Source organism: Lampetra planeri, chromosome 3 (assembly GCF_965212315.1).
Source record: "Lampetra planeri chromosome 3, kcLamPlan1.2.h2, whole genome shotgun sequence".
In the NCBI taxonomy this organism is placed as follows: Eukaryota; Metazoa; Chordata; class Hyperoartia; order Petromyzontiformes; family Petromyzontidae; genus Lampetra; species Lampetra planeri.
In genome coordinates, this window is record NC_136109.1 from 6,098,083 (window position 1) to 6,111,726 (window position 13,644).

Consider the following 13,644-nt stretch of genomic DNA (forward strand, 5'->3'; position numbering starts at 1 on the left):
TCAATGGATTATTACAGTCAATAAAAAGTGTGATTCCGTCGATTGTACTAAAGTGTTGCTAATATACAAACAATTACAATTTCTTTGCAGTGTATGCCAATTGTATCCTGTTCACGAACACATTTCTTAAAATCACAAACAGGCTCTTCCATAAACAATCACGGGACTAATGACAAAGACAATCTCCTGTATACTGTACATACATATTTGGATTCTGATTCTGAATCTACTGAGCCCCAGGTGTGCATCACGAGCCTTTGCCTCGCCAATTCAGTGGCCTTAACATTGATAATTTTGCAACACGATTGCAGGCTGGCATATTCAAATTTAATTGTACATTTGTCATTTAGTTATTCTAGCTGTACATCAAGGTAATATTGTGCTCTATTATTTTGAACTTGGCACTTTGCGAGAGTCGCCAATACAATTTGTTATCCAAACGACACCAGCAGCACCGACTCTGCACAAAAATTCCCGTGTAATTTCTAATCCTTCAAGTGCTCCTTTCCGCACCAAAGAGAGAGAAGGCTTCACCCCTCCTGGCTGAGCTACGTGGTGTCCTGGTCTTCCTCGAATTTGGATTCTCAATTCCTTGCCAAAGGAATGTCTTTTCAATCTCGGTCACCTCAAATTTATTTGATAAATGTTGAAATCAGCTTCATTATCCTCCTTAAATAAGAGGAGTGGCATTATAATCCCAACAATTACAATCAGATTCCATCTCATACATTCGCCTGAGAAGGTTTGAGTATGAGTGGATGACGGATAAGAGGCCACACTCTGAGTAAAGTCCTCTGGTTTGGCTCAAGTCATGCCACGCAGTCTAACGTGCGCTGCACTCACTGAACGCGATGGAGATGTTGTAGGGGATGTACACGTTGCCATCCCGGTGTTTGGGCCACTCCACAGGTTTCTCCAAGGGGTCACCTGCAATGTCCCCAGTCTTGGGGACTTCAGAATCTATTAAATGAAATTCAGCATGAATGCACAATTACTTACATTTAAATGGAAAAGTAATATACTAATTTATACATTCCAAAGAAATATCTCAACACAAGTTTACATTCCAATAAACCCCCTTTGACGTGACTTTACCGAAAGAACCAAGAATATGAACCCATTTAAGCATTCACATTCTATAAAATCTATGAACCATGAGCATCCACTGCATCTGGATATAAACTATTCACACTCATAACTGTCAAGTAAACTAGGAAATTAATTATAATTCAATGCAGTCCTCTACACCTCCAATCTCTGGCGCTGACTCTCCAACACCCTCAGTAAGTACCCCTCTCTCTGCCACCCCCGCAAGCTCCAGCTTTTGTGCAATGCAAATCAACGGTGCAAAATCACTTCAAGCTCACTCAGCGCCAGTTCTACCACGTTTCTGCTTCTTAATTACAAAGGCAATCCTAAATCAAACCCAGCAGAGCTATTAACGACAATCATAAATAACGCCCAGTGAAGCTACGAATGGAAATCCTTAATAAAAAAAACAACATAGCTAATCTTAACAATCTGCACGACTTTAGAATGCAAGGCAACATATACCATTTACTGGATTGATTTTAGCGACGAGGAATGTTTGGAGACAGCCACAGCCAAACCCTATAGTGGTAGTGGTGGTGGTGAATGCGTGCATCGTGGCAGGACTGTGTGGCTTTTATTCTCTGTAGCAATTATGCACTGGTTTCACACTTTTTGTGGATCATCACTAACTTTGCTTTCGTATCACCATATGCTGGACTCGATCTGTCACAGTGGAATGTTGAAGCATCTAAAGCAGTCCATGGATAGTGTGGTAAATACACCACTGATGATCACTTATAATGTAAAATCGTCTTAAGGCTCCAATGTGTATTTAGTACCATGAGCTATACAGCACACAGCAGTGCGGTGGGTTCCTTTGCAATGCCTTGCAGCTAAAAGAATTACATTGCAGTGTGTGCCGATGTAACTGCTACACAACCCAAGCATTCTCTCTGATCATTCCCTCGGCCCCCTCGCTCCTCAACGCCACCACCGCCTGTCTCTATCCAGGGTCTCGTCTGCCACTGGAGCTGCCCTCGGGCTCGTTGGTGCTGCCCTTGCGACTCTTAAGTGAAAGGCCCCGTCCTCTCGTCGATGCCCTGTGACTCACTGGTGCTAGGGCCCTCATGCCTTATTGGTGCCTGTGACCTCCTTGATGCCCCGCGTCTCTTTGGTGAACGAGCCCAGGCACTCCAAGGACACCCTGGAACTCACTTTAGGGCCCACACTTCTCAAGGATGCCCTGGGTCTCGTTGATGTTGCCCCAGCTGCCCCAGCCGTCTGTGGGGCTCGTTGCTGTCATTGGTGCTTGGCCCTGGTTGCCTGATCCCAGGCGTTGTCATGGTGATACTCTATCTCCTCTCTCCCAGTGATTCCCTGCTCTGAAACCCATACCCTCATGGGCTTTGTTTTTTTAAAGCATCTTGAGATGTGAGTGCGTTAGACACTTTATACATTGGAATTGTTGTCTTAGCGTACACATTTACACAATTGATGAGATCCTCTTTGGAGGATAAAATGCAAGCTTGTCTCAAAAATGCATTTGCTACAGGTATTACTAGATGTTATAGGACCCCACAAGACTTCAACTCAACCAACCCATAGCTAGGTTGGTTGAGTTGAACACATCACTCACCTTCCTCTGCTGTCTGCACGGCCACAGCGTTGAATATTTTGTTGAGCACGAGCAGCAGAGAAATTCTGTCGGCCTCTGCCTTGGGGAACTCCAAGATCCTCTTGAGAACCTCTGGAGGAGAGGTTACACGGGGTATTAAACATGACACCAATTTAAGCTGCAAAGGCCCACTGGCCATTCTGATCATCTTCTTGGTTCTTTCGGTAAAGTCACGTAGAATGGAAATAATAAAATAATAAAAATAAAACATACTTTTTTTGATGTTTTATTTTTATTATTTTATTATTTCCATTCTACGTGACTTTACCGAAAGAACCAAGAAGATGAATCCCTGCAGTCACAAAAGCTTTAAATCGAAATTCATTCTGATCATGTTAAGGCCCGTGTGCTGCTCTGTCTGTGCTTACACTGACAGTAATAACATACAGCACTAACATGATAATGCTATGTGCAGTACATGGGCAATACCAGTACTGTGTGGTATTGGTGGATACTGCAATGGCATATACCAATACGGTGGATCATGATCCCAGAGAGCACAATGATAAATCATGAGATTGTGGGTGATGTGGCTCTCTCCTTGTGTCCCTCATGGCCTTTGCCTAACCAGAAGGCTGAGACAATCGTAGAAGTGATTATAAATCCCCACGATCTCACTCCCTTACAACAAACACAACATTCTTCAGGTGCAGGGTACTGTATGAGGGAAGGTTCAAGAAGAGAAGTAGAAAACGGTAGAGTCTGCTGAAAGAATCTACCGTGGGGAAGTGCTGGAAGTTACCAGGGCGTGGCAGAGCAGGCATATAAGGGGAGGCCCGCAATCAGAGTGCTGGCTGGGGACTGAAGTACGACTGCAGGCAGACGACATCGGGGCCTTTTGTTGGAGATAGACATCGTGGAAACCATCGGGCCAACTGTTCGAGATCTACATGGTGGAAACTATCAAGAAAGACTGCCTAAGATCGACATGGTGGACATCATCAAAAAAGACTGTTCGAGATTAATCCAGTAGAAACCACCGGGGCTGCAGATAGCCATAGCCTTGTAAACGTGTTAGTCGCACGCTCGCATTGTAAATACGTTACTGTAAAAGAAATCTAGAAAATGGAATCTGCGAAGGAGCTTCTTTACATAATTATAAACTAAGATAAGGCCATCTTATTCTTAGGTTTTTTCAGTAAAGTCACGTAGGTAAAAATTAATAAACAAACACATTTAATGTTAACACAAAAAAATGTCCCCTTCCGATTGGAACCACGTTGACAACATGACTTCTGCTTCTGCTGACTCAATGTCAGCCAAATGCAAAGCCAACCTAATTTCTAAATTCAACCTCCTATCTAAGAAGAAACCAGAGCCACACATCACAAAGCTGGATGTCAACAAGACCGTTATTAATCAGAGTAACATCCCAATTTCTGACAATCTGAAAACGGTACTGGGCAAAGGACTAAATTTCGCTGTCACCCCTAAATATATACCAGTAGAGGATGTGATTTCTCAGATTGATGTAGCCCTCAGAGGCATAGGACACATCCATGCAGATGTAGGAAGAGCTGAAATAGCCACTATTCTTAAGAATGCTAAGAAACCCACTAGTAACATTAGCAAAAACGAACGCTCTGAACTCGCGGACCTAAAAAAGAGAGATGATATAGTCACCCTCTCGGCAGACAAGGGCAATGCAACGGCCATCATGGATAAAGATTCATACAACAACAAAATCCTGGACCTACTTAATGATGGAAGTTACTCTAAAATTAAAAACGATCCTACTAACAGCCTAACGACAAAAACTAACAAAATCATCACGAGTTCGACTTCCCTAATCGAACCAACCAAATGTCCCTCTCTACAACCATCGGCGGCAAGACCTCCCAGACTCTATGGTCTTCCCAAGATCCATAAAGAAGGCACCCCGCTATGACCCATCGTGTCGACGATCAACTCTCCTACCTACAAACTAGCCCGGTTTCTATCAGATACTCTGCTTCCCTTCACAGGCAAGACCTCTTCGGCAGTACTCAACTCAACCCAATTAGTCTCTATGGTCAAGGACATGGTACTATCTCCTGATGATATCCTCGTCAGTTTTAATGTAGTATCTCTGTTTACCAAAGTCCCAGTACCAGACACCCTAACAATAATTGAGGACTTGGTCCAACATGGATTGAATTCGGATGTACCTGCGCTGGTTAGGCATTGCCTCACCAACACTTATTTTACCTGGAATGGCACCTTCTACAAACAGAATAAGGGTACACCTATGGGCTCCCCCTTGTCACCAGTGATAGCCAACATGTTCATGGAAAAGTTTGAATCAGACGCCATCCAGACATCCACCCTGCGTCCTTCCCTGTGGAAGAGGTATGTGGATGACACTTTCGTCATTTGGCCACATGGCCTCCCAGCATTGAACCACTTCTTGGACCACATCAATTCCAGACACCCATCCATCAGATTCACCATGGAAGTGGAGAAAGATGGTAAACTACCATTCTTAGATATTGTTTGAGAGGAGACCTGACGGATCCTTGGGACATTCTGTCTACAGGAAAGCCACCCACACAGATTCCTATTTGAAACCTGATTCCCACCACCACCCATCTCAAAAGAATTATCTCATCAAAACGCTATACCACGGAGCTCATGGCATTTCTGACCAACACCACCTGGCCAGTGAATTAAGACATGTAGATCGGGCCCTCAGGATGAATGGATACTCTGACCGCACCATCCGCCAAGCTGTCTCTCCCACCATACAGAAACAGCCACATGAAACTCCGATCAAAACTATCACGTTGCCATACATAGCAGGCGTGACCAAAAATATCTCCAAAATTCTAAACAAACATAAGATCCAAGTCCGATTCAGTACAGTACATAAAATCCGTGATCTAATTCCATCTGTGAAATATGTCATTCTTGACTTACAATACCCTGGAGTCTACAAACTGAGTTGCAGTTGTGGTGATTGCTACATTGGAGAAACGAAACGTCATATCTCTGATCGTGTCCGCAAGCACAAGTCAGATCTGAAACACGGCAAAACTGATTCTTCCGCCATTTCCGATCATTGCTACAACGCTGTGGGCTCTCATGAAATTGTCTTTTCCGAGACCAAGGTGCTCTGCAAACCTCCTGGCTACCATCAAAGGTTTGTACACGAAGCCATCCAAATATACAAACATAGACATAATTTCAACCGTGATGATGGGTACAAACTTAGTAATCATTGGAAAGATGTTATTAACCATGCAAAAAAGATGTAACTACACATATTTGGACCATCTTATTTGACAGGCACTATTCTTCAGTTACCGTATATTTTCTTCTTCTTTTTTCACACACTGGTTTTCCTACTTTAAGGCTTACCACACATATTTGGCAAATCTAGAATTAATCCCAGAAACGTAGCAAAGTGCTGTTTCATCTACATAACAAAGGCTCAGTCCCATTCACAGCAGCCGCACCTTTACATCAGCCGCACCTTAACAACTCTTAGAACCTCCCAGTTCAACCAGTCTACACAACAAAGACTCATTCCTGGCAGCGGTTTCAGCCGCACCACCTCTACATAACAAAAGGCTCAGTCCCATTTACACGCACCTTTACATCAGCCTCACCTTAACAATTCTTGGAACCTCCGAGTTCAACCAGTCTACACAACAAAGGCTCATTCCTAACAGCATGCTTCAGCCGCACCGAACCTCACAATAATAATATCCAGGGCCTACCTTGGCTCCTTCCACCCTCAACCAGTATATATACAAGGACTGTTTTCTTGGAATTTCTCTTACTTGATACAGCTATCATGCTGTGACGGTTCTACCTGAAGACGGAAGCTTGTGTTGCCTCCGAAACGTCGTGAATTTTTTTTCTTTTATTTTACTTTTATTAATTTTAATTTTTACCTACGTGACTTTACCGAAAAAACCTAAGAATATGAATCCTTGCAGTCACGAAAGCTTCAAATCTAGAATAAGGGCATCTATCTGAAAATGTGTCTCCAGAGAGACTTCTCATGGGCGGGGGTGGGGCACATTTTTCATTGAGACTCCTGAGATAAATGTATCACATTCTGGGTATTAAGAAAATCTGAACCTCCAGGATCATCCCAAAACCGATAGCATGGTGGAATGCTTTAATTGGGTACACGTGGATATTGTTTTCTATGTTAGAACGGGGAAGCAAGTGTGCTTATTAAACAAATGGGCTCCGAATGCTCGTCAATTTGGATGAAGCCATCGGAGGGGTGCAGGAGGAAAGAGTCATTGGGAGGGGAGGATCCTAGGGGAACCAAATCGGGAGGGAGTGAGGCTCAAGAGTCTCGGACACCACTTCCATTGCATCTGCAAATAAGCGGATCAGGAGGGATTTTGGTCCTGGAGGCTCTATAAGGAGGGAGTGAACGGTCAAACGGGGAGTGTGTGATTGGGAATAAAGACTGATCGGGAACGGGCAAGACTACAAAGTACTTAGCGGAAACCTGGGCGAGACTACGGAAAATGATGTCCAAACTTCTCGACATCTCTGAAGAAGAGCCTCATAGCTCACTGGATTTCTCCAGGAAAAATACAGATTCCGATTCTGATTATTAATCAGGAACCTGTGCGTGAACAGGAAAATAGTGCTCAGCCAGGAGCTGCAGTAGTAATAGTGGTAGAGATAGCACAGGGCCAGGTGCTGCAGTAGTAATAGTGGTAGAGATAGCACAGGGCCAGGAGCTGCAGTAGTGATAGTGGTAGAGATAGCACAGGGCCAGGAGCTGCAGTAGTAATAGTGGTAGAGAGAGCACAGGGTCAGGTGCTGCAGTAGTAATAGTGGTAGAGATAGCACAGGGCCAGGAGCTGCAGTAGTAATAGCGGTAGAGATAGCACAGGGCCAGGAGCTGCAGTAGTAATAGTGGTAGAGATAGCACAGGGCCAGGAGCTGCAGTAGTAATAGTGGTAGAGATAGCACAGGGCCAGGAGCTGCAGTAGTAATAGTGGTAGAGATAGCACAGGGCCAGGAGCTGCAGTAGTAATAGCGGTAGAGATAGCACAGGGTCAGGAGCTGCAGTAGTAATAGTGGTAGAGAGAGCACAGGGCCAGGAGCTGCAGTAGTAATAGTGGTAGAGAGAGCACAGGGTCAGGAGCTGCAGTAGTAATAGCGGTAGAGAGAGCACAGAGTCAGGAGCTGCAGTAGTAATAGCGGTAGAGATAGCACAGAGTCAGGAGCTGCAGTAGTAATAGTGGTAGAGAGAGCACAGGGTCAGGAGCTGCAGTAGTAATAGTGGTAGAGATAGCACAGAGTCAGGAGCTGCAGTAGTAATAGCGGTAGAGATAGCACAGAGTCAGGAGCTGCAGTAGTAATAGTGGTAGAGATAGCACAGGGTCAGGAGCTGCAGTAGTAATAGCAGTAGAGATAGCACAGAGTCAGGAGCTGCAGTAGTAATAGCGGTAGAGATAGCACAGGGTCAAGAGCTGCAATAGTAATAGCAGTAGAGATAGCACAGAGTCAGGAGCTGCAGTAGTAATAGCGGTAGAGATAGCACAGGGTCAAGAGCTGCAATAGTAATAGCAGTAGAGATAGCACAGGGCCAGAAGATGCAGTAGTAATAGTGGTAGAGATAGCACAGGGCCAGAAGATGCAGTAGTAATAGTGGTAGAGATATCACAGGGCCAGAAGATGCAGTAGTAATAGTGGTAGAGATATCACAGGGTCAGGAGCTGTAGTAGTAATAGTGGTAGAGAAAGCACAGGGTCAGAAGCTGCAGTAGTAATAGTGGTAGAGAAAGCACAGGGTCAGAAGCTGCAGTAGTAATAGTGGTAGAGATATCACAGAGTCAGGAGCTGCAGTAGTAACACTGGTAGAGATATCACAGGGTCAGAAGCTGCAGTAGTAATAGTGGTAGAGAAAGCACAGGGTCAGGAGCTGCAGTTGTAATAGCGGTAGAGATAGCACAGGGTCAGGAGCTGCAGTAGTAATAGGGATAGAGATAGCACAGGGTCAGGACCAAAGTGGTCTGACTAGGCCTTGGTCAATCAGCGACGTCCATTCATGAGAGTTGAAGCATTGTTTACATTCTGCTACCACTCTTAAGTGGAAACATCTCTTTTGAAGTATTGGTGTATTTTCACTTAAAACTTTAATAAAATAAATAGTTACGGCTCCCAAAGTGCTTGCAAACGAAGACAAGAAAGTGAGGAAGACAATTAGTGTTTAAATTAAAAAATAAATAATTGACTGTTCTTCCAAAATGTAATTTTCTCCTCTCTCAACTTCTCCATCAACCTCTTAAACCAGTCTTATTTTTAGCCTCAGGTAAGATTGTTGTCGTAGGGATAGTACATATTAATTAATACATTGATTAACCATGTATCTTTTAATATTATGTGTTTATAATGTCGTTAGTATCTTTATGTATTCATATTCATTGTTTAAATATTATAAAGTAGTTTTTTGGGTGAAATTTTTTAACTTTCGATGCTATCGACACAAATTAAGCCTTTAACGTGTATGTCCTACTCTCGACCAAATAACTTAATGACAGGTTTCGTGGAGACCAAGCACCGTCGTAAAGAGGGGTTCTACTATATAACTGCAGTAGCTATAGTGGTAGTGATGGCATGCAGATTTTAGTGAGACCCCCTAGGTTCTCACAAGTTGTATTTTAACTTTTAATAGCAGGGCTGTACGTAAGTCTTCATCCTCAAGTATTGTGTATTAAAATAATTACTTTACTCACTCTATTTATATATACAGGAATACCTTGCACTTTCATCTGGTTAGGGACCAGAGCATGAACGAATGTCAAAAATGAACGAATGTCAAAGCAGAGCCTTTATTTAGCATGCAAATAACTACAGTAACTATAAAAATGTACATGCAAATAACTACAGTAACTATATAACACATGCGTGTGAAACCTAAATAAACAGAAATAAAAAAATAAACGTAAGAATAAATAAACATAAATAAATAAACAAAATGGTACCTTGAAATACTGTTATCACAAAAACTATGAATTGTTTACAGTATAATCACAGAAATAAGTACAGTATAATAATATATGAATAAACAAAAATATAAGAGACTCGCGGGAAGTATCCGGCGTTGCCCGGGTGAAAAATATATGTCAAAACTTCTCTTAAAAACCATTTCTCCACCAACAAAATTATAAGAGGCTTGCAAAAGTCCAAAAAGTTATAGAAAGTGTGGGGTAAATAGTTGATGTAAAAGGTTTCCGAAAATTGTGGACCCCCCGCTCAAAAAATATATTTACCCTCACGTAGGTATATATAGCTACACAGCCTACATACAACAGAGGAAGTAGTATCTATTGACTCTGTAGTTGCATCTACTGACTGTACAGTAGTATCTACTGAGCCAGTAGTAGCTACTGACTGTGTAGTAGGATTTACGGTAGTAACTGCTGACCGTAGTAGTATTTACTGGGCCTACAGTAGTATCTGCTGACTCTATAGTAGTGTAGTAACGCTTATGACTCGTTCACACCGGAGTTGGAGGCACACTTGTTTATTTAACACCACACGTTGTGACATACACACTGAGGGGGTATCGGCCCCCTCACCCGTCTATCTGAGGACACACCTCTAGGCTAACCCTAGCCTGCCTCTGAGTCCTCCTCTAATGGGCTAGGGGAGGCTATCTTGGCCCGACACTGGTCAGTCGGGCCCGGCACCCAGAGTCCAGACCAGCACTGGCTCTGGCTCTGGTACCACGCCACTGGCTCGAGCCTGCGCGGTCCTGATAAGGACGGCGTGCCAGGGGGAGACCAGGGCTCTATCTAGGACGTCTTCCGTCTCCTCTTCTTAGCTAACACAACACTCCCGAGCCCCTCGATACATTCCCCTTTTATACCCAACCCCTCCCTGAGGGGTGGGGCCCCGGGGGATCATAATGACCGAATCGACCCCCCAGGGTGTCTGGCGCGGACGTCGCAGAGGGCACCTGCTCGTGCACACATGTAGCCCCGCCTACTGTGTTTGTTTACCATAGGCTGCCATGCATAACGGGCTCTCTCTCTAACACCCCTACATCAGTATCCACTGACTATAGTAGTAACTACTAACTCTATAGCAGTATCTACTCACTCTATATTAGTATCTACTGACTCTAGTAGCTACTCACCGTAGTAGTATGTACTGACTGTATAGTAGTATATACTGACTGTAGCAGTATTGACTGACTGTAGTGGTATATACGGACTGTTTTAGTATCTACTAACTCTATATAGCAGTATCTACCAACTCGATAGCAGTATCTACTATCACTACAGCAGTGCATACCGACTGAGGTGGTACCTGCTATCACTACAGCAGTGCATACTGACAGTGGTGGCACCTACTATGACTACAGCAGTGCATACCGACTTTGGCGGTACCTGCTTTCACTACAGCAGTGCATACTGACTGTGGTGGTACCTGCTATGATTACAGCAGTGCATACTGACTGGTGGTACCTGCTATGATTACAGCAGTGGATACTGACTGTGGTGGTATCCTATGACTACAGCTGTGCATACTGACTGGGGTGGTACCTGCTTTCACGACAGCAGTGCATACTGACTGGTGGTACCTGCTATGATTACAGCAGTGGATACTGACTGTGGTGGTATCCTATGACTACAGCTGTGCATACTGACTGGGGTGGTACCTGCTTTCACGACAGCAGTGCATACTGACTGTGGTGGTATCTGTTATGATTACAGCAGTGCATACTGAATGGTGGTACCTGCTATGATTACAGCAGTGGATACTGACTGTGGTGGTATCCTATGACTACAGCTGTGCATACTGACTGTGGTGGTACCTGCTTTCACGACAGCAATGCATACTGACTGTGGTGGTACCTGCTGTGATTACAGCAGTGCATACTGCTGTGGTGGTACCTGCTATTACAGCAGTGCATACTGTGGTGGTACCTGCTATGATTACAGCAGTACATATTGTGGTGGTTCCTGCTATGATTACAGATGTGCATACTGACTGTGGTGGTACCTGATATGATTACAATAGTGCATACTGCTGTGGTGGTACCTGCTATGATTACAGCCGTACATATTGTGGTGGTACCTGCTATGATTACAGCAGTGGATACTGAATGTGGTGGTATCCTATGACTACAGTTGTGCATACTGACTGTGGTGGTAACTGCTTTCACGACAGCAGTGCATACTGACTATGGTGGTTCCTGCTATGACTACAGCAGTGCATACTGACTGTGGTGGTTCCTGCTATTATTATAGCAGTGCATACTGCTGTGGTGCTACCTGCTATTACAGCAGTGCATATTGTGGTGGTACCTGCTATGATTACAGGAGTGCATATTGTGGTGACACCTGCTATGATTACAGCAGTGCATACTGACTGTGGTGGTACCTGCTATGATAACAGCAGTGCATAATGACTGTGGTGGGACCTGCTATGATTACAGCAGTGCATACTGTGGTGATTCCAGCTTTCACTACAGCAGTGCAAACTGACTGTGGTGGTACCTACTATGATAACAGCAGTGCATACTGACTGTGGTGGCACCTGCTATGATTACAGCAGTGCATACTAACTGTGGTCGTACCTGCTATGATTACAGCAGTGCATATTGTGGTGGTACCTGCTATGATTACAGCAGTGCATACTGCTGTGGTGGTACCTGCTATTACAGCAGTGCATACTGCTGTGGTGGTACCTGCTATGATTACAGCAGTGCATATTGACTGTGGTGGCACCTGCTATGATTACAGCAGTGCATACTGACTGTGGTGGTACCCAGAGGTGTGGACTCGAGTCATGTGACTTGGACTCGAGTCAGACTCGAGTCATGAATTTGATGACTTCAGACTCGACTCGGCAAAATGTACAAAGACTTGCAACTCGACTTGGACTTGCATAACAATGACTTTGTCCCACCTCTGAGGTGTGGACTCGAGTCATGTGACTTGGACTCGAGTCAGACTCGAGTCATGAATTTGATGACTTCAGACTCGACTCGGCAAAATGTACAAAGACTTGCAACTCGACTTGGACTTGCATAACAATGACTTTGTCCCACCTCTGGTGGTACCTGCTATGATTACAGCAGTGCATACTGACTGTGGTGGCACCTGCTATGATTACAGCAGTGCATACTGGCTGTGGTGGTACCTGCTATGATTACAGCAGTGCATACTGACTGTGGTGGTATCTGCTATGATTACAGCAGTGCATACTGGCTGTGGTGGTACCTGATATGATTACAGCAGTGCATATTGTATTGGCACTTGCTATGATTACAGCAGTGAAAACAGCTTTGTTGGTACCTGCTATGATTACAGCAGTGCATACTGACTGTGGTGGCACCTGCTATGATTACAGCAGTGCATACTGACTGTGGTGGTATCTGCTATGATTACAGCAGTGCATACTGACTGTGGTGGTATCTGCTATGATTACAGCAGTGCATATTGACTGTGGTGGCACCTGCTATGATTACAGCAGTGCATACTGACTGTGGTGGTATCTGCTATGATTACAGCAGTGCATACTGGCTGTGGTGGTACCTGATATGATTACAGCAGTGCATATTGTATTGGCACTTCCTATGATTACAGCAGTGAAAACAGCTTTGTTGGTACCTGCTATGATTACAGCAGTGCATACTGGCTGTGGTGGTACCTGCTATGACTACAGCAGTGCATACTGACTGTGGTGATACCTGCTATGATTACAGCAGTGCATACTGACTGTGGTGGCACCTGCTATGATTACAGCAGTGCATACTAACTGTGGTCGTACCTGCTATGATTACAGCAGTGCATATTGTGGTGGTACCTGCTATGATTACAGCAGTGCATACTGCTGTGGTGGTACCTGCTATTACAGCAGTGCATACTGCTGTGGTGGTACCTGCTATGATTACAGCAGTGCATATTGACTGTGGTGGTACCTGCTATGATTACAGCAGTGCATATTGACTGTGGTGGTACCTGCTAT

At 44.3% G+C, this 13,644-nt stretch overlaps 2 protein-coding genes across 2 annotated transcripts in view; both read right to left on the minus strand.

The window, feature by feature from the left end:
• LOC144736816 (uncharacterized) overlaps positions 1–13,644 on the minus strand; it is a 674,279-nt gene that overhangs the window by 537,277 nt on the left and 123,358 nt on the right. The gene's annotated exons all lie outside the window — the stretch shown is intronic.
• Positions 1–13,644, minus strand: part of LOC144734356 (uncharacterized) — a 56,765-nt gene that overhangs the window by 21,035 nt on the left and 22,086 nt on the right. Inside the window, exons 10-11 of the mRNA XM_078616463.1 lie at positions 2,669–2,779; positions 844–960 (exon numbers count right to left, since the gene is read on the minus strand). Of these exons, the coding sequence (XP_078472589.1) occupies positions 844–960; positions 2,669–2,779 (228 nt within the window). The remainder of the gene's footprint in view (positions 1–843; positions 961–2,668; positions 2,780–13,644) is intronic.